This window comes from Leucopleurus acutus (assembly GCF_964270905.1).
Source record: "Leucopleurus acutus genome assembly, chromosome: 19".
NCBI classification, from domain to species: domain Eukaryota; kingdom Metazoa; phylum Chordata; class Mammalia; order Artiodactyla; family Delphinidae; genus Leucopleurus; species Leucopleurus acutus.
In genome coordinates this window covers 21604400-21631426 of record NC_139161.1, presented here as the reverse complement: position 1 = coordinate 21631426, position 27027 = coordinate 21604400, and the positions used below count along the sequence as shown (strand labels likewise).

The 27027-nt window shown below is 57.7% G+C and overlaps 1 protein-coding gene across 4 annotated transcripts; it reads left to right on the top strand.

Moving 5' to 3' along the window:
- The first annotated feature begins 473 nt into the window (after positions 1-473).
- MLLT6 (MLLT6, PHD finger containing) lies at positions 474-26543 on the top strand. Of its 4 annotated transcripts, XM_082859981.1 has the most exons (22): positions 474-750; positions 1962-2041; positions 2505-2559; positions 2810-2919; positions 3910-4013; positions 4257-4350; positions 6588-6743; positions 7396-7494; positions 10204-10423; positions 10963-11577; positions 12032-12213; positions 12447-12555; positions 13773-13839; positions 14045-14184; positions 14681-14878; positions 14983-15071; positions 16202-16551; positions 16983-17073; positions 18090-18446; positions 23972-24007; positions 24577-24696; positions 26199-26543. In XM_082859981.1, the coding sequence occupies exons 1-22, from the start codon at positions 642-644 to the stop codon at positions 26376-26378; spliced, it is 3561 nt and encodes a 1186-aa protein (XP_082716107.1). In that variant the 5' UTR covers positions 474-641; the 3' UTR covers positions 26379-26543. The 4 variants fall into 4 exon arrangements, with proteins under 4 accessions (XP_082716107.1, XP_082716109.1, XP_082716108.1 ...); XM_082859983.1 differs by lacking the exons at positions 23972-24007; positions 24577-24696; positions 26199-26543 and adding an exon at positions 19051-19660 and having other exon boundaries at positions 10204-10342; XM_082859982.1 differs by lacking the exons at positions 23972-24007; positions 24577-24696; positions 26199-26543 and adding an exon at positions 19051-19660.
- The last annotated feature ends 484 nt before the right edge of the window (positions 26544-27027 follow it).

Sequence of the window (27027 nt, the reverse complement as noted above, 5' to 3'; positions counted from 1 at the left end):
CGAGACCGAAGGGCAAGCAGATGGAGGGCTCAGGAGCGCCAACCGAGAGCCATAGAAAGAAAAAGGAAGAGGGAGAATGAGCGCGGAGCGAGCGAGAGAAAAGCTCCCTACCAAGCCAGGCTTTGTTCCCTGAACCTAAGACTTTACCCGGCGGCGGGCGGCGGGCGGGCCGGGAGCGAGCGAGCGGAGGCGCGCGGCCATGGCTGCCGCGGCCGGGCAGGGGGGCCGGGGAGGCGGCGCGTGAGCGGGCGGCGCGGGGCGGGCGGGCGCCCGCGATGTGCCACTCGGCACCTCCCCCGCCGGGCCCGGGCTGCGCGGCGGCCGGGCGGCCCTGGTAGCTGGGCGTGCGGCGCGGAGGGGGCGAGCCCGGCGCGCGGGTCTCATTGTTGGGGGGGGGGGCCCGTCGGGGCATGAGGGCGAGAGCACGGCGGGGGGGGCGGCCAGACAGAGCGAGCGAGGAGGAGGAGGAGGAGGACGCCGAGGAGGAGGAAGGAGGAGGCAAAGAAAAGAAGCGGCGGCGGCGGAGGAGGAGGAGGAGGGAGCGAGGAGGCGCGCGGCCCCCCGCTCCCTCCCTCCCCCCCTGACCCCCGACCCCCGCCGGCCGGCCCCCCGCCCCAGCCCCGGAGGGAGCTCATGGGAGTATGAAGGAGATGGTAGGAGGCTGCTGCGTATGTTCGGACGAGAGGGGCTGGGCCGAGAATCCGCTGGTCTACTGTGATGGGCACGCGTGCAGCGTGGCTGTCCACCAAGGTATGGGGGTGGCCCGCGGGGGGGCGGAGGGACCCAGGGGGCGGCGTGGGCAGGGAGCCCCCGGCCGCGCCCTCTGGAGACCTCCCGGGGCTCGGGCGCCCCTCCCCCACCCCACCTGAAGAGAAGGGAGGAGTCGGGGGGCTGCCCCCGCCCGGTCCTGGAGGACCGGGTCAGGCATTGTTTTCTTGCCTATTGTTCCAGTCCCGCGCCCCCCACCCCAAGTTGAGGGAGTTTGGGGACAGTCTAGGGGCCAATGAGTGCACTCAACGCGCCCCACACCGTCAGTGTCGGGGCTGCTTGGAGAATGTTTACCTGCGAGGTGTACCCTCCCGCCCGGTTATTTTGGTCCCGGCTCTCGGAGGGAGAGGTCAAGGGGGGGGTCATCCTCCCCTCCAGCTTCCGGATACTGGGAGGAGCGGAATTGGGAAGGGAGGAGAAGGGTCCCAGGGGAGAGGGGACTCCTAAAATCCTCCGGGAAAGAGTTGCGGGTAGGAGAGAGGTTGCGCAGGGGGCCGGGAATAGAGAAGAGGGAGGTTTGGAGTTTCCCCCAGCAGCACATGGTTCGGGAGTTAACTCCTTGAGGAATCTTACCGAGGGCGCAGACTGGCATCTCCCGCCTGTCTGGCATAGCCAGCTGCCCCCCCCCTTCCTGGGACAGCCCTTAATCCTGTCGCTGTCGGGTCTTCCCGCCACTCTCCTATTGGTTACCTGCACTGCACCTGCTCTCGGCCTTGACTTTTGAGCTGTACCTATTATAGTTAGTGGCAGAAGATGAGCTCCCTAGACCCCCGACTTCCCCGCCTCTTCCATTACTGGCCCTTTAAGAAATGCCCCCCCCCAATAACAACAAAACGCGTTTGTCTATCGTAAATGTTGTTCCGCTGATTTTCTCTTCCTGATGATGAGGACTGGTCCTGGCAGGAGCTGGGAAACAGAAAGCTGGGTACAGAAAGGGCATGAGGGGAGGATCTTCTAGAAGTTTAAGGTCAAGGACTCAGACTTCCCACCTCTGCTTGGAGGACTTGGTTGTGTGGTTGAAAGCTGGCTGCGTGCTGTTGGGCATTCCTTGTGGTCCTGCTGTCTAGTGAGTGCCCCCCAGGCTGGGAACAGCCCCCTGGCCTAGTTCCTTAGAGTCACCCCCTTCCCCCAGTTATTCTGGGAACAGCCCCTGGTGACAGATTTGTTTGGTGATTCTCCTCCCTCATCCCCAGCTTGCTATGGCATCGTCCAGGTGCCAACAGGACCCTGGTTCTGCAGGAAATGTGAATCTCAGGAGCGAGCAGCCAGGGTGGTGAGTTTGAGACTCCTCTCTCCCCTCTGTACACCTGAACATCGCCCCCCCACTCCCCACCGAGCTAGGGGACTCTGAGGCTGAGGCTGGGGTGGGACTGTCACACAGGATTTCCTGTTTCCTGCACACCTATCACCAACCCCATCTGTCCCTCAGCTTATCCCTCACTCTGCGTCACCTCAGGCACCGGGCCTTTTATTTTTGTTTGCTTGTTTGTTTGAGCTTTTTATTATGGGAAGTTTCCAACCTGTACAAAAGTAGACGGAATGCTCTAATGAACCTCACGTTGATGTGGATCACTCGTGGTCAATCCTGTTTTCTCTGTACCCCCACCAGTTCCTCCTTAGACATCATTGCATCCTGGGCCCTCTGAATGTGTTCAGGGAGGGCCCAGCTCAGCAGATCCCCCACCCGCTTTGGGAAAGCCCACCTCCCAAACCCCTGTGCCCCCTTTTATTGGCAGAGGTGTGAGCTGTGCCCACACAAAGATGGGGCATTGAAGAGGACTGACAATGGAGGTGAGGGGGGTGCTGAGCCCCAGGGCTCATCTACTGAGGTCAGCAAGGCCCCTTGAGCAGGGTCTGGGAAGGCAGGAGAGGTCTGTGGGTGGGGGTGGAATGCAGAGGCTGGTTTCCTTTCCCTTCCCTGGCTGGCAGTGGAGTCTGATGGGAAGGCCATGGAGGAGGGGACCATCTGCAGTATGGGGTTGTGAGAGGTGGGGGTCTTGGGCTCGCCATCGCAGCTGAGGCCAGCCCCACACTGCCCCAGGCTGGGCCCACGTGGTGTGTGCCCTCTACATCCCTGAGGTGCAGTTTGCCAACGTGCTCACCATGGAGCCCATCGTGCTGCAGTACGTGCCTCATGATCGCTTCAACAAGGTCAGCGGCCCCTACCGTGCCCCATACCAGTCCCTTCCCTAGCCAACCATTCTTGGGTCCCTCCAGCCCTTCCTTCATCCAGTGTAATTTGATTCTGTCCAACCTACACTTTCGGGGAACTCAGGAGGAGGGTAGGCACCTTCCACTGATAGATTCACGCTCGTGCTCTGGAACTCAAGTGAAATAGTAGGCTCCCTTGCAGAAGTACTGCCTGAAGGTAGACCTTAGCGAGCAGTTCACTTATTCATTCACTGAGCACATTTTACTGAGTGCCTACTATGTGCCAAAACTGGGACAAGATGCTAGACACACAGTGTTTAGGTTGATCAAGACAGGTGTGCTCCCTGCCCCACGGAACTCACACTTCTGGGTGGGAAGACTATAGATATCAATAAACAGGCAAATAAAGTAAATGCAACTTGTGTTAAGTGCTGTAAAGAAAACAAACAAGGTACTGAAATAAAGGATACCTTGCGGGGGGGGCGGGGGGGCTTACTTTAGATAAAGTAGTCAAGGAAAGAGACATTTTGGTTGAGACCTAGGGGATGAGAAGGAGCCATCCTTGATGAGGGGGGAGAGTTCCAGGTACCAGGCAGAAGGAATAGCATGTGCAAAGGCCCAGAGGTGGGGATGAGCTCACCGGTGAGGAAGGCAGACACAGTCCCTGGCCTTATCGGGCTCACCGTCCAAGGACTGCACTGTCCAGTATAGTAGCCACTGGCCACATGTGGTTATGTAAATTAATTAAAATCAAATAGAATTTAAAATTCAGGTCCTCAGTCACACTAGCCACATTTCCAGTGCTCAGTAACCTTACGTGGTCTGTGACTGCTGCATCAGACAGTGCGGTAGAGAACAGTTCCATCACCACCAACAGTGCTGCTGGATAGCCCTGACTTAGGATCACGTGGAGAGGATGGAATTGAGGGGGGAGACCAAAGGATCCCTCAGGTGGGAGGGAGGAGGGCACGATTGTACTGTATCCTGCAGACATGTTACATCTGTGAGGAGCAGGGCCGGGAAAGCAAGGCAGCCTCAGGAGCTTGCATGACCTGTAACCGCCACGGATGTCGACAAGCTTTCCATGTCACCTGGTGAGAGCCCCGCCTGCCCTGCACCCACCCTGAACGTTCTCTAGCCAGCTGTACCAACCCCCTCCGAGCTTTGCCATGGGGGGCTGCTAAATAGGTTCATCTCAGCTGCTGTGTCTTTGGAGATGAGGGCAGTGCTTTCCTTGGGTGGTCTTGGCTTCACCTCCGCAGGGATCTAGGAGGGTGCAGGGGAGGTGGCCGGTCTGGTTCGTGGCCACCCTTCTCAGGCTGACCTTTCTCGGTTAGTGCCCAAATGGCAGGCCTGCTGTGTGAGGAGGAAGTGCTGGAGGTCGACAATGTCAAGTACTGTGGTTATTGCAAATACCACTTCAGCAAAATGGTGAGTTTCATCTGGGCATGAATGGGTCAGTCAGCCATGGTTTAGAGGGTATGGGCTCCAGGCCAGGCCAGTGCCTGGGGCTGGGAGGACAGACGTGGAAGGAACTATGTCCCTGCCCTTGAGGAGCTCACCACTGGATGAGGAATAATTGAAGCACAGTTGAGGGGTGTGAATCAGAGCCGAACCAGGCTCCATCCAGAGGACGGAGCTCAGGCCCTGCCTGTCAGTCTGGGAGGCTTCAAGGAAGAGGCAGCATTTAAGCTGAGTCAACATTTGTGGGGCTCGCTGTGTCCCAGCCTCTGTACTAATCTCTTTATGTGTGTTTTTTTTTATGTGTGTTTTTTTGTGTGATCGTCCCCCAAACCCTAAGAACTAGGTGTACTGCATTTCCCCGTTTCTATGGATGAGTAAGCTCAGACCCACTAAGATTCTGTTATTTATCTCCCAGCTGGTGTGTGGGATTCAGAACAGACAGTCTGAAGCTCCTCAGCAGCCTGCTGAGCAAAGACAGAGAGAAAGGAATCCCAGGCAGAGGGACTGGCGTGGGTAAAGTCCCGAGATGAGAAAGCATTCATAAGCGGCAGAACGGGGTGTGGGGGAGGGACAAGGCAGGAGATGAGGCGAAAAAGCCCAAGCAGGGCCCGAGCTGGACTTGCTTCTGCCCCAGGTTCAGGGGCCCAAGGAGAGGTGGGAGAAGCGGTGCTAACCCATGTTTGTGGAGAGACGTGCATTTCCAGAAGCTGTGGGGCGTCCTGGAGAGGTATGCTGTGGCCTGACTGGGAAGGCAGCTTGGACCTCACCCGCAGGCTACAGGCTTATAAGGCTGCTTGAAAGCAAGAGGGTAACATGATCAGATTTGTGTTTTATGAAGATTACCCTGGCAGCCACTGTGAAGCCAGATTTGAAGGGCCAGGGCGCGGCTGGGAGACAGCTGTGAGAAAGGGGGGATGGAGGGATGAAGCTGGGTTCTAGAACCATTTCTAGATAGACTTGCCTACATGTCAGGGTAGCTGAGAAGGAGGAGTTGAGGGTGGCACGTAGGATTCAGGCTCTCAATGCTGGGTGGATGAGGCTTGAGCACCTGAGGGCACTGTGAACAGGTGGTGCAGTACGCTTCTGTAGGGCTAGCGTATGTCCTGGTCTGCCCCGGAGAGTCCCAGTTTGTGCCTTTTGCCCTGGTGTAATTATTAATAGCTCCCCCTTTCATTTTCAGAAGTGTCCTACTTTGGATCATAAGTCATAGGGTCATCTAGGTGCAGGGTTTGATATCAACTTAAGACAACGTAGGGAGCTCGGTTTGGTTCATAGGAGGTGCCAAGTGGGGATGTTCAGATTTGGTGGCTGTGAGGCCCCCGGGCAGGGTGGTAGTGGCAGCCCCAGGTGTATAAGGCTGGGGCTGGAATCCCCGGGTGCCCATCAGGTAGGGGGCTCAAGTGTGAAGAGAACCATGAGGTGGGGAGTTCAGAGCTCAGCAGAGTAGAAGCAGTGCCCACCGCTGGGGAGGGATGGGGTCAGACGAGGCCTGAAATTAGTGCTTGCATTTGACGGTTGGGAGGTAGTGGGTGGCCTTAGAGGGAACAGCTATAAGTCTAGGACAGGTGAAGCCATCAGCCCAGGCAGTGGGGAGTCCAAGGCCCAGGCCGGGGGGAATGGCAGCACAAGTGTTGTCTGGGTTTTTCTTATGGATGTTTACTCCCCCCCCCCCACCTCCGCTTCTTAAGGGCAGCAGGTCCTTTGGGACAAAAGGAACCACTGTGTTTGGTGGAGGGCCAGGAACAAAGGAGAAGGGGTGATGGCTGGAGCAAGTGTCTGGAGGAGAGGATGGGGTATGGAGTACAGGGGAGCAGGGGCTCCCATGAGGGCTGTCCTGTATGTCCTCCACCCCAGGGAAGGAGGTGGTGGTGGACCGTGGCCCAGGGCCTGAGAGGGGCCGAGAGGGCACCGTGAGAAGAGGTGAGCGGAGAGTGAGAGGCCTGCCTCCATCCGTGCCTTGCTGGGCCAAGACGCCCCACCTCTTCTGGGCCTCAGTTGCTGCTGAATCTTGTGCACTGGACAAGCCAGCGGGGAAACCAGGATTCCAGTCTAGGGAATGCACTTCCATTGAGCAGAGTATCATTAAGGACACAGGGTCCTCTTAGTGACGGGCAGTGTGGGGGTGGGGGGTCCCTGATCTTCAGGAACCTTTTCCTAGGCTAGTGGGAGGAGGTTATGGCAGTTCCTCTCGGTTCTCTCCCCAGAAGACATCCCGGCACGCGAGCGGGGGAGGCAGCGGAGGAGGGGGAGGCACAGGGGCAGGCGGTAGCGGCTTTATCGCTGGCCGGAGGAGCAGGTCGGCCTCGCCGTCCACGCAGCAGGAGAAGCACCCTTCCCACCACGAGAGGGGTCAGAAGAAGGTAAAAGTCTTCTCCCCCCACCCCTCCTGCCCACTCACAAACACCTGTTTCTTTCAAGAAGCCACCCAGGTGTCCGGAAGGCCATAGGGCCTACCGCCTTCCTTCCTCTGAGGCCACTGAGGGCAGAGAGGGGACTGAGGAAGTGACATGTGAGGGTCACGGAGGGTGAGGTGAAGGCTTGGCTTCCCTGGGGCTCTTTGTATCTGTGTGGTTCCTCCGTGTCCTCCCCATGACACGACAGTGTTCCCAGCATTTGCACACACGCCACAGTCTAGCCATGTGTCGGTCCAGTTTGTAAGTGCACACGCCTGCGTCCCCGCCACACGTCACAGTGTGCCCGGCCCCCGTCCCTCCGCACAGCTCGGTGTCCCGGGTGTGTGCTCACATGAGCGGTGCTCTGTGTCGCTGGCATGATAATGGGACGGGCTATTTTTAGCAGGCTGTGAGGAGGAGGGGGAAGGGCTGTCGGCTCTCAGAGGAACCTGCCTGGGCCACTCCTGTCCCGCCAAAGTCCCCCAGTCCCTCCATAGGGGGAGATGGTGCCCACAAAGCCTTGTCCTTGAAAGGACCCCACTCCCCACACGCATGTGCTGTGTTTATCCTGACCCAGACTGTTCCCCAACATCAGTTCCAGTCCCTTCTTCCTCCCCAGAGTCGAAAGGACAAAGAACGCCTTAAACAGAAGCACAAGAAGCGGCCTGAGTCACCCCCCAGCATCCTCACCCCACCTGTGGTCCCCACTGCTGACAAGGTACTGCTGCCTACACCCAGGAGGGATGGCCACAGCAGCGGGAGGGAGACACGGGGTGCGGGGTCAGGGTGAGCACCCCTGGGAACCTCCTCAGCTTCATGTTAATATGCCTCTGCTCCCCACCCCGCCCCGCTCTACTCCTCTTCTAGCCCAGGAGGGGCCTCTGCTCCTCAGCCCAACCAGAAGAGGTAGGGGTGGGGTGGGGGGCACCACCCTGCCTGCTGGCTGCCAGATGTTCACATCTGCCTCTGTCCAGACAGAGGGCCTTGGCACTGGGCTCCTGTCTGCAGGTACAGTACTCACGGTGTTTCTCTGATTTTCTGGGGCCCATTTTCCCAAAGAGAGGCAGAGAGGACCCCTTCACTCTCATCCCTCCTCCACATCAGGAGGCTGCCCAGAGCCTGTCGCCTAACCAAAAGCCCGCTCCATGCAGCCCGGAGGGACTGAAAGTGTGGCCCTTGATGGCTTGCGGGGCAGGCCTGTGGACCACACCCTGAAACCCTCACTGAGCCCACCTTCCCGGTAGGGGCATGGCATGTCAGGCCTGACTCCAGAAACTGGCAACATCTGGATAAGCAACCAGCAGGCCCTATCCGAGGCCAGGGAATGGCTAATCCAAGCCAGAGCAGCCCTCCCTGCCCCTCCTTCCAGCCCGTCCTCCCCATGGAAGGAGAACAGGGGCCTGGAGACGCTGCCTCCTCCTGTCACCATTACTGCCCCATTCACCTCCACTGGCCTCAGGAGGTTGGCAGAGCTCTGGGCATCTTAGCAGGAGGCTCAGGTATCAGGTTTCCAGGGTGATGTTGCTGTGGCAACTGTCCCAGTAACCCTCTCCCCTCCCTGCTGCCCAGGGCTCACCTGGAAAAGCTTGATGTCTGCGCCCTCTGGTCTTTCCCTGGGGTTTGCAGGCAGGGGGAAAGAGAGGGCCAGAGATCTAGGAGTTATCCCAGTGGCTGGGCATCCCTTTGGATGTGTTGGAGCATTCTGCCCATCCCCCTCCACCCACCCCAGCATTTCAGCCACCCCTCCCCCTGGGCCCTCTCCTCCCTTGCTCTCATAACCACATCTGGCTCCCTTCAGAACTCCAGCTGTTGAAAAGAACAAAGAAAAAGACAAGAGACCAGGGCTCCGCCCAGGAAGGGGCAGCACGGGGTGGCTCTCATTCTCCCATCCATCCTCCCTCTGGCATTTGTTCATTTACTGAATACCTGGTCTCCACCAGGAGGAAAAGCCATCCCTGGTAGTAATACAAAGCCCTAACTCACTCACCACATGCCAGGCTCCCTTCTGGAACAGGAGGATGGAGGGGATGCCTGGGGGATTTGCTCATTTAATCCTCAAGATAATCCAATGAAGTAGGTATTTTATTAACCCCATTTAATAAATGAAGAAACTGAGGCACAGAGAAGTTAAGTCATTTGCCTAAAAGCACACAGCTAGGGAGTGGTGGAGTCAAGATTTGAACCCGGGCAGTCGGGCTTGAAGGCCTGTTCTCTTAACCACCACAGGACACTGTCTCTGCAGTGTATCACTAGCAGCCATGCCATCAGAATCATCCTCATTATTGACCCCATACTATGTATCTGGCATTGTGGTTCTCGTAATTCTCCAAATAGGCATAATTAGCCCCATAAGGACACTGAAGCTCGGTGAGGTTGAGAGACCACACAACATAACACGGTGGTAAACGGCAGAACCCATCAGGCTAACAGACCCCAGAGACCCCGCTCTTCCAGCCACGGCTGCCACCCTCAGACGTGGGGGACCGTATCTTGCAGTACAGTGTGGCACCTGATGGCTGACATGGGTGGGTACACGATACCCGGAAATAAGAGGACAGAAAGATTTGTTCCACCCCAGGTAGCTATAGGGTGACTTCACGGAAGAGGGGGCTCTCGAGCTGGATTTGGAAGGAGAAGATGTTTCCCGGGAAGAGGAAGGCTAGGCTCTCCGGGCAGAGGGCTGGGCATGGAAGCTCAGGTTGTCTAGGAAGGGCATGGAGTGGCCGGGGAGCAGGCTGTCGGCCAGGTGGCTGCATCTGGGGGTGAGCATGGAGGGAGTGGTGGGGACTGGAGGGCCCAGGAATGGGGCCATTCTCCTTGAAGTTCCTCTTCCCTGCGTACACCACTTCCCAACATAAGTCCAGCCCTCTAGCCCTAAGTATTTCTTTTTTTTTTTTCTTTTTTTGCGGTATGCGGGCCTCTCACTGTTGTGGCCTCTCCCGTTGCGGAGCACAGGCTCCGGACGCGTAGGCTCAGCGGCCATGGCTCACGGGCCCAGCCGCTCCGCGGCATGTGGGATCTTCCCGGACCGGGGCACAAACCCGTGTCCCCTGCATCGGCAGGCGGACTCTCAACCACTGCGCCACCAGGGAAGCCCCTAAGTATTTCTTAAATGAGTGACTAAGAAGATACGTGCATCAGTACAGGCTCTGAGACTGTTTTCATCTCTCACCTGCCCGAGGTGAAGGACAGACAGTTTCTTGGGTTCAGAGCTCCCAACTCTTCACACCCAGAAGTTACAGAGCTGCCCCCCATCTCCCTGGTCTAGGAGCTCCTGCCACTATCCCCTTGCCCGAAAATCCTTCCTGAAGCTAACTCTGGGCTCCCCCAGTAGGGCCCTAGGTCCTGTGTCCTGCTCCGCTCCCAAGTCAGGGTGAGCCCAGACCCTGGGGGCCGGCCTCGAGCCTTCCTCTCCTCCTTCCCTCAGGTCTCCTCCTCAGCTTCCTCCTCCTCCCACCACGAGGCCAGCACTCAGGAGACTTCTGAAAGCAGCAGGGACTCAAAGGGGAAAAAGTCTTCCAGCCATGGCCTGAGTCACAAGGGGAAGAAGCTGAGCAGTGGGAAAGGTGTGAGCAGCTTTACCTCCGCCTCCTCCTCTTCTTCCTCCTCCTCTTCCTCCTCCTCTGGGGGGCCCTTCCAGCCTGCAGGTGAGTGTGGGCGTCCCGGAGGAGGCTGGGAGCGGGACAGTCTTTGGCCCTGAGCTTTTCTACCAAGGGCCTTTTTATGTTGGTTTGCGTCTCATTTGCTTCCTAAAGTGGTTGGGGTGGGGGGGATCCCCACCAAGTGACTCCCGTCCACACCCTCCCCTCAGCCCTCTCCTCTCGAGGTGGAACTCCCCTCCGGTCTCCCTCAGGGCCCACCTCTCCAACCCCCATAACCATATTCATTATCCCCTGCACTTACGCTGTCAGGTACCACGTTTAAAGCACCAACTCTAATCTCCTGTAATCTCTGTAGTCATCGAGTGAGCTCACTAGGGTGGGAGTTATTCTCCTCCTACTTTATCACAGGTGGGAAAGCTGGAGGGCGGGGACACTCGTCCCAGGACACAGAGACAGTGGCCGAGCTGGGACAGGAAACTCAGCTTCCCCATCCCCTGACCAGAGCTCTCTCTACTAGTGCACACTGAGTGGGAGGGAGGCAGGGGATCTGGGGTCCAGCTGTAATTACGTTTCCCCCTCTGCAGTTTCGTCCCTGCAGAGCTCCCCTGACTTCTCTGCATTCCCCAAGTTGGAGCAGCCAGAGGAGGACAAGTACTCCAAGCCCGCAGCGCGCCCCCCTTCAGCTCCTCCCTCTCCCTCAGCCCCCGAGCCCCCCAAGGCTGACCTCTTTGAGCAGAAGGTGGTCTTCTCTGGCTTTGGGCCCATCATGCGCTTCTCCACCACCACCTCCAGCTCGGGCCGGGCCCGGGCCCCATCCCCTGGGGACTATAAGTCACCCCACGTCTCGGGGTCCGGGACCTCAGCAGGCACCCACAAGCGGATGCCCACACTGAGCGCCGCCCCTGTGCCTGTTGAGGAGGCCCCTGAGACAGGCCTGAAGGAGAAGAAGCACAAAGCCAGCAAGAGGAGCCGACACGGGCCAGGCCGTCCCAAGGGCAGCCGCAACAAGGAGGGCACCGGGGGCCCGGCCCTTCCCTCCCTGCCCGGTGCCCAGCTGGCTGGCTTTACCGCCACTGCTGCCTCACCCTTCTCCGGAGGTTCCCTTGTCAGCTCTGGCCTGGGTGGTCTGGCCTCCCGTACCTTTGGGCCTTCCGGGAGCCTGCCCAGCCTGAGCCTGGAGTCCCCACTGCTGGGGGCAGGTTAGTGACCCTTGGGGATGGAGGGTATCTCAGGGCCCAGCCAGTCTAGTGAGGGGACAGAGGCACAAACATGCAGTTAGAAGGAAATGCGATAGAAACTGCTCCAGAAGACAAAGGATGCAGGTGACAGTCACCTCTGAGACACTCCCCCATACCCATTTTCTGCATGGTTGTAGCGGGAGAGATTGCCAACAGGACTTAACCAAGTTTGGGTTCAGAGATTAGAAAAACTGGGAATTCTCCAGGTTTAGCAGGGCAGTGGAATAAGCAGGCATGGCAAGCAGATGTCACCCAAGCAAGAAGTGACATCTTTGCAGCAAGAGGGTGAGACTGGTGTGTGGCCAGATCCAGGGGAGTGTTCTCCTTGGGGAGAGGCTGCTCTAGCCACCCGACTAAGGTGGGGCGTGGGGGAGGGGTGACTAAGCTTCCCTCTGTGTCTGTCTTGTGCCTGTAGGCATCTACACCAGTAATAAGGACCCCATCTCCCACGGTGGTGGAATGCTGCGGGCTGTCTGCAGCACCCCCCTCTCCTCCAGCCTTCTGGGGCCCCCAGGGACCTCGGCCTTGCCCCGCCTCAGCCGCTCCCCATTCACCAGCACCCTCCCTTCCTCCTCTGCTTCTATCTCCACCACTCAGGTGAGGCCTTACTCCTGGGCTCCGCCATCCCTGGGCAGGTGGGGGACAGCCTGCTGAGGACCCCAGCTTCCCATGGGAATTTGAGAGATGGGGCTTGCTCACCACCAGAACGTCTCCCCCTCTCTGGTCCTCTCTCCTCCCCAGCACGCCTGGCCCCCTCCACCCCGCTGCACACAGTTGTGCTCTAGATCCAAGAATAACCACCAGGCTGGACTCTACCTCCTTTCCCTCAGGTGTTTTCTCTGGCTGGCTCCACCTTTAGTCTCCCTTCTACCCACATCTTTGGAACCCCCATGGGTGCCGTTAACCCCCTCCTCACCCAAGCCGAGAGCAGCCACACAGGTATGTGAGTCTCTGACCCCATTCCCCTTTCTTCCCAAAGGCCTGAGGGGCACCTGTCACCTGCTTGTCACCCCAGAAAGGATGGGAGGGCTTTCTGGCTGCCCGCACCCCCTGGCCATTGCCCACCCTGCAAAAAACCATTCCACACACAACAAACCTACACTTTCACATTAAAACCCCCGTGAGGAGGCGGGACAGGACAGGGCAGAATAAATACTGCTCCATCTCACAAAACAAAAGGGCAGAGAGATGAATGACTTGCTCAAGGCAGTTGGGGTAGGGAAAGGCAGCGCAGCAGCTGAAATTCTGGTACCCTGGCTCCAAGCTTCGTTCTCCTACCGCTGTAGCCTAGCTCCCTGCTGGCCTCTTAGTGAGTTCTTGGGATCAGAGTTTACAGAGATCCCACCAGCTGGACAACAGCCTCTCTGGGTATTTAGGAGTTAAGGGGGCGGATCACAAGTGCCCCTCCCTCTCCCTGGAGAGTCAACCCAGCCCCAGAGAGCTGATTGGTGCAGAGGTGCCACCTGGCCGGCTGGAGGGCGGGGCTTACCAGTTCAGGTGAGCCTTAAGGGGGCCAATCTGATTCCAGAATTAAGAACCCTACAGAGTAGGTGACTGTATTTTTCCAAAACGCAAAGTGGAATTCAGTGGCCCAACAGAGGGTTTTGACGTCTAATGTTTTAGTTTATTAATATAAAAGTCACATAAAACTGATTATAATAGCTACAGTAATTAAGGCCTTGCTGCATGCCAGCTAAGCCGTTCAGATTAACGCTTCACATTTACTACCTTATTTTAATCCTCGTAACAATCACTTCAGAGAGGTTAGTTTCAAGCCCACGGTCACACAGCAAGTAAGTATCATATCCAAGTTCAACTCAGGACTGTGTAGGCCCCAAGTTTCTATGACTCTGAAGTTGTAAGTTTTCCAGGAAAAAAATTAGGAGGTGGATCTGAAAGTAGCCAGGCTGCAGGAGCCTTTCTGCCTAGAGAAGGAGGAAGGGACGAGATCTCATGGCTTTGCCTCCCACGGCGCTGGGTTTCCAAGCCAGGGCTCCCAGCGCCTTAAGAACTAGAACTGGCTATCTGGGGTTGGGAGATCCTGGGGAAAGGGGTCTGCGGTACGGTCCCAGATCCCGCACCCACTTCCCAGGCGGGGACTGTGAGGCCGACGGCACCTCTTCCTCGCTGATCCCTGCCCTCCTTCTCCTCCCAAGAGCCAGACCTGGAGGACTGCAGCTTCCGATGTCGGGGGACCTCCCCCCAGGAGAGTCTGTCTTCCATGTGAGGGAGAGAGTGGCGGCTTGGGGGAGGGGCTGGGAGCGGGGTGGAGGGACTGTGAGGGAGGAGAGAGCGGAGAGGCGGGCGCGGGGAAGAGGTTGGGATCCAGAGGGGATGACTGAAACCCCTAAGGCGGGAGGAGGAGGGCAGGGAGACAGGAGTGGGGGAGTGAGGTAAGCCTGAGCTCGGTCTTCCCTTCTGACCCCAGGTCCCCTATCAGCAGTCTCCCAGCACTCTTCGACCAGACAGCACCCTGCGGGGGCGGCCAGTTGGACCCAGCGGCCCCCGGAACGACTAACATGGAGCAGCTGCTGGAGAAGCAGGGCGATGGCGAGGCCGGAGTCAACAGTGAGAAGGGGTGACGTCGGGCTGGGTGACCTGTCCTAGGACACCCCCAGACTCGGTCACCTTTCTCTCCCAGGTCCCCAAACGTCTTTACGGTTCCGCCTGCGGCCCCGCCCCTGCCTTAACTCTGGCCAACCGCTGGCCTTGCCTTTAACCCTCGCTGGGTCCTGCTCCTGGGCCCGCCCCCTCTTCGCAGGGCTTTTGGCGCTCAGCTCACGACCTCCTGGCCCTTATTTTACTAAGCCCCAACTTCCGCCCGCCCCTTCCCTCCCAAGCACTTGGCCTCCACCCCAAGCCTCAGGCCCCACCCGTGGTCCTCACACCTCTAGCTCCCCAGGACTCACCTGAGTCCCTCGCTAGCCGGCGCCTTCTCTGCTAGGTCTCAGTCCTCTTTCCTCTGTCAGGCCCCGCCCCTCCAGGCCCCGCCCCCGGTCACCTGGCCCCGCCCCCAGCCTTTCCAGGCCCGCGGGGCTCAGGCGCTCTCGCCTTCTGTCTGCAGTCGTGGAGATGCTGAAGGCGCTGCATGCACTGCAGAAGGAAAACCAGAGGCTTCAGGAGCAGATCCTGAGCCTTACGGCTAAGAAAGAGCGACTGCAGATTCTCAACGTGCAACTCTCTGTGCCCTTCGCCGCCCTGCCTGCCGCCCTGCCTGCCACCAACGGCCCTGTCCCTGGGCCCTATGGCCTGCCTCCCCAAGGTAAGGGGAATCTCACCCAGCCCGGGGATGGGGGCTTCTGCTGTGCGGTCGGAACTGGCCCTGACTCCAGCCCCTGACCTCCTTCCGTGATCTCCCTCCCTCAGCCGGCAGCAGCGATTCCTTGAGCACCAGCAAGAGCCCTCCGGGGAAGAACAGTCTGGGCCTGGACAACTCGCTGTCCACGTCTTCCGAGGTGGGCGCCACGGGGAGGGGCACCAGGGACGGGCAGGAGTGGGGAGGTGCAAGGGCCTTCTAGTTGCATCTCTGCCTTGCGGCTATTGGAGGCTGGACAATGGAGTGATTGGCTGAGTAATTGGTTGACTGACCCATTCATTCTTTCATTAAATAAGTAATAATTATGAGGTGCCTACTTAGCTCCAGGCATTGGCTAAGCAATGAGTGAGCAAATCGGACAGTCTTGCTCCTGGAGACAGGCTCAATCCAAGAAAATCAATAATTACAAGTCAGGAAAAGTACTAAGATGGAAAATAATTTGAGGGCTATGAGAAAGAATGGAGGGTGGGGTTCTTCTCTGAATATAAGGTGGCTAGGGAAGGCCTCTTTGAGAAGTGTTTGTGAAGAGTTTATTATAGTTTGTTGTAGCTGCACACAAAATAATCCCCGTGTAATTGCTGGCGGTTGGGGGAGCCGTTGCTATTGTTATATTGTGGTTGTTTCTGGAAATCAAACAAAGTGGGTTCTTGTTCTCCCTGCTACTTTCTAAATGTGTGACTTGGGCAACAATAGTCATAATAGTAACCGACATTAATTGCATACTTGCCCTTTGTCACGTCTTGTGCTGAGACTTTTAAAGGGTTTGTGTGTTTTGTCTTCACAATAGTTTTATGGAATAGGTTCTCCTCTTACCCCCGTGTTATGAGTGAGGAAACTAAAACAGAGAAGCCACTCAAGCCATTAAATTGTGGACATGGGATTTGAGCCTGCATCTTTCACTCCAGCTGCCTGCAGAGTTGTTTAGCCTGTTTAAGAACCAGTGGTTTCACCCACAAAAAGGCAGTAACGAGTTAGTACAGGTCAGGCACTGAACCCTGGGTCTGGTTCACCAGGTGGTCACTACCGTCATCACTGTTCAGTGTTAAACAAGCATCGTGAGGGATGCTGGGCCCCTAGGAAGTGACTTGTGAAGACTGTTTGGATTCTTATCCTTTATCCCGGGCCTTGCTTCTTCCTGGGTGGCTCTGCCTGGGGGAAGGGGGGGGTGGCTGTGCTCTGTGAGAATGCTGGTGGGTGCCGGGCCGGGGGCCAGAAAGGTCATGCTGGCCCCCTGCCCCTCTGACCCCTCCCTTCCCCCTCCCTCCCCAGGACCCACACTCAGGCTGCCCAAGCCGCAGCAGCTCGTCGCTGTCCTTCCACAGCACGCCCCCACCGCTGCCCCTGCTCCAGCAGAGCCCTGCTACTCTGCCCCTGGCCCTGCCTGGGGGCCCTGCCCCGCTCCCGCCCCAGCCACAGAATGGGCTAGGCCGGGCACCCGGGGCAGCGGGGCTGGGGGCTATGCCCCTGGCTGAGGGGCTGCTGGGGGGGCTGGCGGGCAGCGGGGCCCTGCCCCTCAATGGGCTCCTGGGGGGGTTGAATGGGGCTGCCGCCCCCAACCCCGCGGGCTTGAGCCAGGCTGGCGGGGCCCCTGCGCTGCAGCTGCCAGGTTGTCTCAACAGGTGAGGGAGAGCTCAGTCTGGGGAAGGGAAGGGGGAGGCTGGCTCTGGGAGGGAATCCCCCCAAACACCCACAGTTCCTCAGAAGGAAAGCTGTCCTCTGATCTTACAGGGTCTAGAATCTAGTCACCCCAGGTTCTCCTTAGATGTTAGATGTGAGTGCCCTCCAGATGGTAGCTCTCCATGGACAAAGTCGTCTGTTTATGCCTTGTACCCTAGCTAGCCTAGGTTTTCCTTCTGGGAAAGTTCTTCCTTCTAATGTGCCTCCCTCCCACTGTCCTCTCTGAGCTCAGTCCGTTTCGCTCTAGTCCTCTAATATCTCACATCCCTGCCTCTCCCCACCTGGGTCTGAGGGAGTCTGGGAAGTTAGGGGAGCAGGCGAGGAGGGTTCCGCTGTCCCTTCCCATGGTCTGTGATTTGTCCCCCTGCCTCAGCCTCACCGAGCAGCAGCGACACCTCCTGCAGCAGCAAGAGCAGCAGCTCCAGCAGCTCCAGCAGCTCCTGGCGTCCCCACAGCTGACCCCGGTAATGCCCCTCCCTTCCTGGGCCACCTCCCCTCCCCCAGCTCTGCTTGAAGGGCCCTCTCAGAGGGTCTGGGCCAGCCCAGGGAGGGCAGCCCCAGGCTGGGTGGAGGTTGCCCCTAAGGGTCATGTGGGGTCAGAGGGCATAAGGGTTCCTCTCGGGGGGGCCCCTGGGCACTGGGGAAGGGATGCTGTAGTGGCCCCAGATCACATCCTAGCGAGAAGTTCTGGAGGGTGGTGAGTCCTCAGTTACTGAGCATTTCCAATTCCATCCCCAAGGCTCTTCAGTGGGGAACTTCGGGGTCTGCGTAGAGCGGTGGCCAAGCAGGTGACAGACACCGCTTCAACCAGAGCAGCCCCTTTTGGGTCTTTCTTGTGTGTTGAGTTCTGCTAAAAATTCCTTTGGAGGAAAGGAATTCTTCCTTTTAAAAAGGAGGGAGTTGAAAAAATAGAAAAATATTCATTTTCATATAAAGAAATACGAGAAAGATACATAAGAAACCAATTCAGTTGGTTATCTACGGAGGCCAGATGGCAGCAGGGGCAAAAGCAAGATTTCTGAAGATAAGCCTCAATAAAGCACTTGGGGTTGGGGCACTGAAAACGCTTTGCCTATTCAAAGCAAAAATAACTGACTCTTAAGGGAAAAAACAAGTGAAAAAGAGGGGAGTTGAAAACTATTGACCTCATTCAGTGTTTCTCAACTTGGGCTCATACCATCCCTGGGGACATTTGTGGTTGTCATAGCAACTGAGGAATTGATTTAGTGAGGGGGGGGGTGGGGCCAGGGATGTTAAACCCCCTGCACTTGGCCCCGGCTGTGCCAAGTGCTGACGGTGTGCAACCACTTTCTGGTCTGGGTGGGGAGACTGAGGCCCAGAGGAGGGAGTTAGACAGAACCTTGAGTGTCTCCCAGGTCTTTTGCCTCATGGTCCTAGTGTGATAGGATGGTGCCCAGGCCAGTGAGGGCAAGATGACCCTGGGGACCACTGGCCAGTAAGCAATCTGGGCCCCTTGCAGGAACACCAGACTGTTGTCTACCAGATGATCCAGCAGATCCAGCAGAAGCGGGAGCTGCAGCGGCTGCAGATGGCCGGGGGCTCCCAGTTGCCCATGGCCAGCCTGCTGGCCGGGAGCTCCACCCCGCTGCTGTCCGCGGGCACTCCTGGCCTGCTGCCCACAGCATCTGCCCCACCTCTGCTGCCCGCCGGAGCCCTGGTGGCTCCCTCGCTCGGCAACAACACAAGTCTCATGGCCGCAGCAGCTGCGGCCGCAGCAGTAGCAGCAGCAGGCGGACCTCCAGTCCTCACTGCCCAGACCAACCCCTTCCTCAGCCTGTCGGGGGCGGATGGCAGTGGCAGTGGCCCCAAAGGAGGGGTAAGTAAGGGGTCCGGCTTGGGGGAGGGGCCGGGAGTGGGGCAGAGGGACGGTCCTGTCTCCCTTCTCCTGGATGGGCAGCGAGGGAGCATTAGAAGGTACATCATCAGATGCATCATCAGAAGGAGGAAGGAAGCGACCCCTAGGGCAGCAGAGTGCCCTGCTCTAGACCCCGGGGCCTCTGCCAGCACATGGTTGCCCTCCTGCAGATCTAAGAAAGATACACTTTGCACATGGGCTAATAGCGAAAGGACCAATTAGAAAACGGCGTTCCTCTGGGGAGACCCATTAGGAAAGGCTGTTTCCTCTCTGATTGGACCATTTAGAAGAAGATGATGCTCTGGGTGGGCCATTTCAAGAAAGGCCTCCCTTCTCCTTCTGAGGGCAAAGGGCCTCAGCTGGCACGTGCCTGCTTAGCTGGGTGCCCTATGCAGGGCAACGCCCCCAAACACACACACACACAAGGTGACCCTGGTGTGCAGCCACCAAAGCCCAGACCCTTACTGCACCCAACGTCAGCTTTCTTGACCCAGGAAGCTATTCTCAACTGGGTGTTAGGACCAGACACCTCCCAAAGCCCCAGTCTTCCTTCCTCTTTTTCCAGACTGCTGACAAAGGAGCCTCAGCCAGCCAGGAAAAAGGCTAAAGCCACCCAGGCTCCTGCTGACCCCCCGAGTGGAGGGGCAGATCCTGGTCTGAGGGGTCCCAGCCTGGAGCAGGCACCTGCACCCAGACACTGGAGAGCCCCGGCCCAGAGCATGTGCTGAGGCCCGGGGAGTGTGGGGCGCTCCTGGTGCCGAGGACTGAGACCGAGAGGGGAGCCCCTTCCATCTGGCCCCCCTCCCCCTCTGCACTGGCCCCTTTGTGAGGGGCTCAGAAGGAGGACAGGCTCCAAGCCCGCCTAGGAGCCCCCACTCTCAGCGAATGTTTTGAGGTTCCCCAGAGAGCAAAGTGGGCCATGGCATAAGTGGGGGGTTGGTTGAACCCGCCACGTAAAATGGATTAGCACTTGAGTGGGATAAGTGGGGGGCTAGGCCCTGGGCCTGCCCCTGTGCGGAAGTCTTTTATGGAAGAAGGGGTGGCCCTACTTGACCTGCAGTTTCTTCCCAGCTTGGGCAGATGGCAAGAGGGCTTCCTTGGACTGTTTCTCGCTGGGCCCCTTCCCCTGCCCCCGACAAGGGTCACAAGCTGAGCTTGTAAAAGCCCACAGACTGGGGGGCCGAAGGGGGGTAGGATGGCATCAAATTTGGCCCAAGCCTCCCTACCTCTGAGGGGTGGGCCCCAGTGATGGGCTGGGGGAAGGCAGGGGGTGGGTGGCCCAGCCCCCTCGATCCCCTGCCCCTTGTTTGCACTATTGGATTTAGGAGTGCCGAGGGTGGGGAGATGGAGCTGCCTGACTCAGAGAGCGTGTATGCGTGTGCGTGTGTCTGTCCGTCTGTCTGTCTGTCTGTCTACCGCTGGAGCCCGGGCAGCTGAGGGCAGGGATAGGAGCAGTGCTCTGACGAGGCCGTATCAGAGGGGCGCTCCCAGCTCTTGTTCGCACCCTCTCACCTCACCAACTTTGGTCTCTCTCTGGGGCCTGAATGGTTAACAAAAACCAGAACCGTACTCCAATACTGGAGAGTAACTGGGGGCTGGGGGCTTTGAATCAGGGTAATATCCTGCCTTTCCTCCCCCAGACTCTACATGGTCTCAGTGCCCCCTCAGCGCTCCCCTTCCCCCACTGTTACTTGGTCCTGCTTCCCTGGCAAAGGGGAGCCCCAGGGATTGGGGGATGAGGCAAGGGGGGTAAAGTGCCACTTCTTTTAGTGAAACCTTCCTCCCAGGATTAGCCAGCCTGCCTTCCCGCACCCCACCCCCACCCACCAGGGGAGACTTAAGCTTACGCTGACCTACAACTGTCCCTTCACCCACCAGCTATTTCCCCAGGGTGTAGTGGGCAATTCTCACCTTAAAGAGTCCCCACCGGCCCAGAGCCTTTGGTGGCCAAGGTTGAGGGCCGGTGGGACAGCCAGGAGAGGGGCGAGGTTGAAGCCTGTGTCTGTGTCGGGTGCACTGGGGTCGGAGCCAGGAGGAGCGTGGCCAGCTTCCCTGATGACCACGTCTAGTCAGTCTCTTTGCATGTGTGGATTTGTGTGTGTGTGTGTTTCTGTTTGGGTTTTTGTTGTTGTTGGTTTTGTTTTGTTTTTTAAATAAAGAAAAGAAGATGTGTATATTTTTGGCAATGACAGAAACGTAGTGCAGATATATTTTTGCCTGTGCTGCTCAACTGGTTTTTTTCTGATACTGAAAATAATATTAATATTCCTGTTGATAAGACTTTGTAAGATGTTAGGGAGCTGATAATGGAGGGGGTGGGTGGGATCCTTCAGAGGCAATTTCTTAGGCACTTGCAAGGGCTTGGGGGGGGAGGGGGGAGGCAGTTGTGATGACCTCAGAAATACTCACTTTTTATTAACGCTAAATATCAGTTAGAAAGAAATGATAGAATTCAGCATTTTATTCATCTTCATCTATTAAGCTGTCTAACTCCCTGCCCCCAAACCACTGAAAAGAAAAATAACCTTCAGAGATTCTTAGAAGAGTTGCTCATTCACACCCACACCGTTGCCCAAGGCCGGCCCACTTACAGCCAAAGTCAGCTTCTGTTCTGGACAGTGAGGGAAGTCAATCCACCCCAAGGCCGCTGTGGCAGAGAGTGAGAGGTCCAAATGACTTAGTGCACTGGAACCAAGACCTCCGCTTCCCTCCAGCACCCGAGAGTCTGGGGTTCTCATCTCCAAGAGTCTCTGTTTTCTGACTTTCCCCAGGCTGGGGTGCAGTGGCAGGTAGGCAGGTTAGATTTGAAGAAGGGACCCAGGCTGGCTATGGATTGGTGCTGTGCCTCAGTTCGGGGCAGGGGGACATGAGAGCGGTGGTGCATTTCCTCTTTCGAGGGAGCTTTATAATAGGAAAGGTGTGGAGCGCTTCAGGACGGAGTGGGGTCCCAGTGCAAGGGGTATGGCTAGCGAGACCCCCCCCCCCCGCCCCCGCGCCCCTGCTCCCAGCCTCAGTCCCTTTTTCTAGGATGAATTTGGATGGGGAGTAGAAAGGGATGCAGATTTATATATGGCTCTGTCTAGGGGAGGGGAAGGATGTGGTTTGCAGGGCGGAAGTGGAGTTTGAAAATGCAGAGTGGCGCTTAGTACGTCATCCCCCTCAGCGCAGAGGTGTGATTGCAGTGTGCAGGCAGAGCCGCTGTCTGGCCTTGAAGTCACAACTAGTGCACGAATGTCAGAGCTGGAAGGGACCTGTCTTTAGGTGTCTTTTGAGCCAGCTCCTTGCTTCACAGGTGATAGCTCCAAGCCTAGGGGGGCAGGGGCTCAGGGGCAGAGCCAGGACCAGCCCTCAGGACCTTGGCCTCCCGGTCCTCGGCTCTCCTGTCCCACTGCGCTGCCTCCTTGTGGCTGTCCGTCTGTCCCTGTGTGTGTGACGCGTGGTGTGAGTGCAGGGCTGTGCCGGGGTGGGGGGTATCTGTGAAGCACTGACTGTCTTAGCTCAGAGCTGATGGATCCTCTCCAGAGACAATGACACTTTAAAGGTTGCCTTTTCTTCTCTAAGTTTTTGCGATTTGTTTATGAGTTTTTCCCCTCAGACTCCTAGGTCTTTTGCTGCCTCCAGGCGCCCTTCCCTTGAGGCCAATGAGAGCACCCCTGCCCACTCCTGTCCTGACTTCTAGGGAAGTACTCCTAGGAAGGGAGCCAGAGCCTGGGAAAGAGAAAGAGCCAGCTCTGAGAAAGGGTGACCTTCTCCACACTGCCCTTTCCCAAACTGGAAATGCAGACAAGTTTTCAAAGGCACAGGCTCCCCCTGCCAGCTTTCCAGCATCTTCCTTGGTGTGTGGTGGGCCAGAGTTAAGGGTAGGCAGCCTGCTTCCAGTTCTCCTTTATCCCAATTTATTTCCTGGGGAGAGGTGCCTGGAGGGATTAAGGTCACTTCAGTTGGGAATTTGCAGGAAAGCGGGGCATAGTACCCTGGCTCCCTCCGGTCACATCAAACCAGATTAAAAGTGTGTCTGGCTCCCAACCACTTTGACTTGATCTACTGAAAAGTTGGGGACTGAGGGCGTGCCTTCATTGCCCTTTGGTCACGTCCTTCAGCCCAACTTGGGACTTAGGTGGTGGGACTGGAGACCCAAACCCTGGCTCCTCGCCTGTCCCCCCCTTTCCGCCCCAGCCTGTCTCAATGTAGTAGACCCTTCCTAGGGGAGCAGGGAGGGGAAGCTACAGTTTGCAAACCCAGGGGCTCCTTTTTAATTCTTTCTAAAGCCTCCTTTATATCCTCAACCCAAAAGGCAATGCCCCTACCCCGTCACCTCCAAGCCTGGAATTGTGCATAACTCGGATCTTGTATCTTTGTATAACGGATGTTATTTGTACGAAGGGCAGTTCGTAAACAGCACTTGTTCTTTTAATAAAAGAATGTTTTACAAAAAAAAAAAAAAAAAATCCAAAGAGACCCTGCTTTGTCTGGCTTTACTGAAGGGAAAGGGAGAGGGAGTGCCATCCGTGGGAGCCTTGGGAAGGGATCGGGGGTCGGGGGATGGTCAATGAACATTTCTTTAAGCACCTGGAATAGTAGTTCACAGACCAAAATGCACAACATATCCGAAATACCCTGCATATTGAAAACGCAGATACCTGTGCCCCACCCATAAGAATGTAATGTGTAGGCCTGGGCCAGGGGCGAATCCGATAAAACAAGCTCCCGAGGCGACGAGATGTGTCCGCACCGCGCTTCTAGAAGCACTGCCCTAAGGCTCCGCAAGAGAAAACGGTTCCGGTCAGGGTCCCCGCTCGCAAGTGGGGGGCCCGGGAGGCGCAGGCAAGGAAATGAGCGGCGATGCTCCGCGCGGGTCATTCGCAGACACGCGGGAACCAAAGGGGGCGCCGGAGAGCCCTCCACACCCCGGGGCCCCCTAGGCGGCTGCGGGGTCGGCTCCTCGGCCCGACTTCCGGCGGCTGGGGCTGGTCGGCTTGCGCAGGCCGGCGGCCCGCACCGCGCGAACCCCGCAGCGTCTTCCGGGCCGAGGCGGGGCCGGGCCGGTGGGAGGCGGGGAAGCGGGAAGGTGACCGGGGCGCGAGGCGGAGCCGGCGCGCTGGCGGCAGCGGGGCCGACATGGGCGGCGCGGGGGCGCTCCTGAGGCCGGCGGCCCTGGTGAGCAGCCGCGGCCCCGCCGGCCGGCCCCCCCGACTCCCCTCCCGAGCCCGCCCCGCCCGCCCCTCGGCTGAGCGTCCCTGAAGCCCCTACGTCGCCTGGTCCTTCGCAGCCCTCCCCGAGCGCCCGCTGGGTGCCAGCACCTCCCCCAGCAACTCCCGTTCCTCTCTTGGGACCCCTTATTCTTACCCTCGTATTTCTCCCACTCGCCTAAGCCCTGTCGTCTCTTCCCTCCCAGATGACTTCCCTCTGGAAGTCTTCCGCTTTCCGTTGACTTTATATTTTTCTGTTTCCAAACCACCGTCTTGCGATGCCTGCTTGCCTTGCAGAAGCTGAACCAGAGACGGGACATCACCTCCTGGCTGGTAAGTACTACCCACCAATACCCCGTTTCCACTTCTCTCTGCCCTAGTCCCCCAGGCCCAGAGACCCCAAAGGTAGAGACCAGAGGAGGGAACCAGAATGGGTCAGCCCTGCTTTGTAGATTTCAGCCTGAGACTGCCTTGTCCATAGCTACCTTCCCGATGGCTCAGGGGAGATAGAGTGGCCAGAGGGCACAGGGCAGGGAACAGGCTTCTGCCCTGAGAACAGCGGTGCCGGATAAACCCAGCCCTCGGTGCAGCTACCCCCGCCTAGGCTGGCAGGATCCTGAGCCTCCCGTCCCTTGCACCCAGGTGAGAGCCAGGGTTTGAAAGGAAGGCCTGGACCCCGAAACCTATGTGCTTGCATAGCCTTGAAATCTCTTCTCTGTCTGGAGCTCAGGGGCCTTATGGTGTCCTGGGGGGAGTGTCCTTGCAGGGTGGCATCAGATCAGCCTCCTGCAGAGGAAGCCTGTCACCAGCCAAGGCTCTTGGGAAACTGGACAAGGCCACAGGCAAGAAAGTGCTTCCAGGGCATGAGCTGACCCCTCACTCCCTCATCTTCTCTGCCACAGGCCCAATGGTTCCCCCAAACCCCAGCCAAGTCCGTGGTGGCCCTGAAAACACCCATCAAGGTGGAGCTGGTGGCTGGGAAAACCTACAGGTGGTGTGTGTGCGGCCACAGCAAGAAGCAGGTGAGAGACCTGTGTCCCCCTTCCCGTTGATATATGACAGCTGTGGCTGGGGACGCTACATGTTGCCCAGGAACTCCCACCCAAGACGTTCCTCTTTTTCCCACACACACCTGAGGGACAACAAGGGAGACTGGTGGGGAGGGATACTCTCAGGCCAGCGCCACTCACAGCCCTGAGCTCACCGTTCTCTGCATCCCTCCTTCAGGATGCAGCCAGAGAGACAGAAACTCAGTCCCGGGGCCGGTCGGGTGGAGCCAGGGTTCTGTCCTCCTCTTCCGGTGCTCCCTCCTTCTCAGAGGCTCCGGGCTCTGCCCTGTCTCTCTCTCCCCTCTCTCCTTCTTCCTGCTAGGAAGCATCTGGGTCAAAGGTTCCCAGGCCTTGGACTCCAGCATTGGGCAGACTTTGCGCAGCCTCTCTGGCCCTGTGTGCCCCTTCCTGGCATCTGCTCCTGAAAACCCTCCCTCAGTTTCTGCGACTTCCCTGGTTTCTTGCTGTCTTGTCAGCCTGGCGGCCTGCTCCCAACTCCTCTCTTCTGCTCCAGGAGCCTTTCGTCCAGCAGGAACCTGCCCCATATTCTTAGCCTCCGGGGTCCCTTTCTTTCTTGAGCGGGCTCTGAACTATGTTCCTCCAAGCAGCATGGCGTGGTGTCAGCAGCCCAGGGACCTGAGTCCCGCTTTGCCACCGATTTGCTGTGGACTTTGAGCAGGTCCTCACGGGGGTGGCGCTGTGCAGCCCACGGGTGACGCCTAGCACAGGAGGGCCCTCTGTGCCTCTCTGCCTCTTGCCCTCTGGGACAGGTTGCTTATTTTTATCTGCACACTTCTCTCATCCATTCTCCTATCCCACCCTGACTCCAAGGCCAAGAGGCCTTGGGTCCAGCTCTGCCATTAACTAACTAGCTAACCACCTCTCTGGGCCTGTTTCCATTACCCAGGAACACCTTCCAGGATGGAAGGGCATAGATGCTCACACCAGGCAGCCAGTTTGCTGTGGGACGTCCCCTTCCCCCCTTCCCAGTTATTTCCTGGAGCCAAACAAAATTGATACCCCAGTCTTAAAGCCCACCCAGAGAAGTTTTTACCCCAAGAATGTGGAGAAGGAAATGAATTTCGTGAACCAGTGGAGACTCAGAGCCATTAAAAAAAAAACAAAAAAAACACCTATCAGCGTAAACATGGCTGATACCTAAGGGCCCATTTCGCCTTGAAAATTCTGTTCTTGTGTCCTGGTCCTCCGGGGACCCCAGAAACTACTCCTGTAAAGACTCATACTTACTGAACACTTTCTACTGGCAAAGTGCATGATAACCATAATGTATTTTATTTTCTTGGGATGACGCTACTCTTTTTACTGTCACGTTACAGATGAGACAGGTGTGGTAGCGAACCCAGGCAGCATCACTTAGGAGTCTGGGCCCTGAGCCCCGTGTGCTGCTTCTCCCAGCCCTGCCCGGCCTCAGCAGGTGGGGTTGGGTCTCTAACTTTCTTTCTTTCCCTCACCAGCCCTTCTGTGATGGCTCCCACTTCTTCAAACGCACTGGCCTATCCCCACTCAAGTTCAAGGCCCGGGAGACCCGCATGGTGGTGCTCTGTACCTGCAAGGCCACCCAGAAGCCCCCGTACTGCGATGGCACCCACAGGAGTGAGCGGGTGCGGAACGCAGAAGTGGGCTCCCCACTCTGAGGGGGCGGCTGCTGACCGGCCCAAGAAGGGATCACCCCAGGGACCCCAGTACCCGTAGCTGGCTCGTGAAGGACTTGCTCCCGTAACCCGAGGTCTCCAGTCTGGGGTGGCTGGAACTGGCCCCTGCCCCAATGCCTGCTGGCAAAGTTGGCATTAAATAGGCGTGCCGGCCCAGAGTGGCGTTCTTGTGGTCACTGGTGTGAGGGACATGACCGGTCCCCCTTCAGGATCTTAACATGGGCTGGGGGACACCTGACTGGCCACAGGGAGGGGGCAGTTGAGGTTCACTCCATATAGGGTCCCCCAAGGCAGGCTGAGCCCAGAGACAAGAGGAGGCGGCCAGGGCACCCAGCCACCCTTTCCCTGTGCCCTCTGTCCCAAAGAACTACAGGCTCTGGAGAGTACGCAGCATTTATTACAAAGCCAGGAGATACAGATGTCCCAGGAGGAGGATACAGCCACAGCACCTCAGACACAGGACGAGGTGTGAACACAGACAAACCCACTGGGGGACACCTGACCCCAAACACATAGGCTGTGATAGTCTTGCCTCCTCCCCTCGTCCCGATCTGACCTATGTCCATTGCAGGAAAAACTGGTGGGCAGGGGTCTGTTGGGGTCTGCCCCTCAGGGGGCAGACCACTTGACT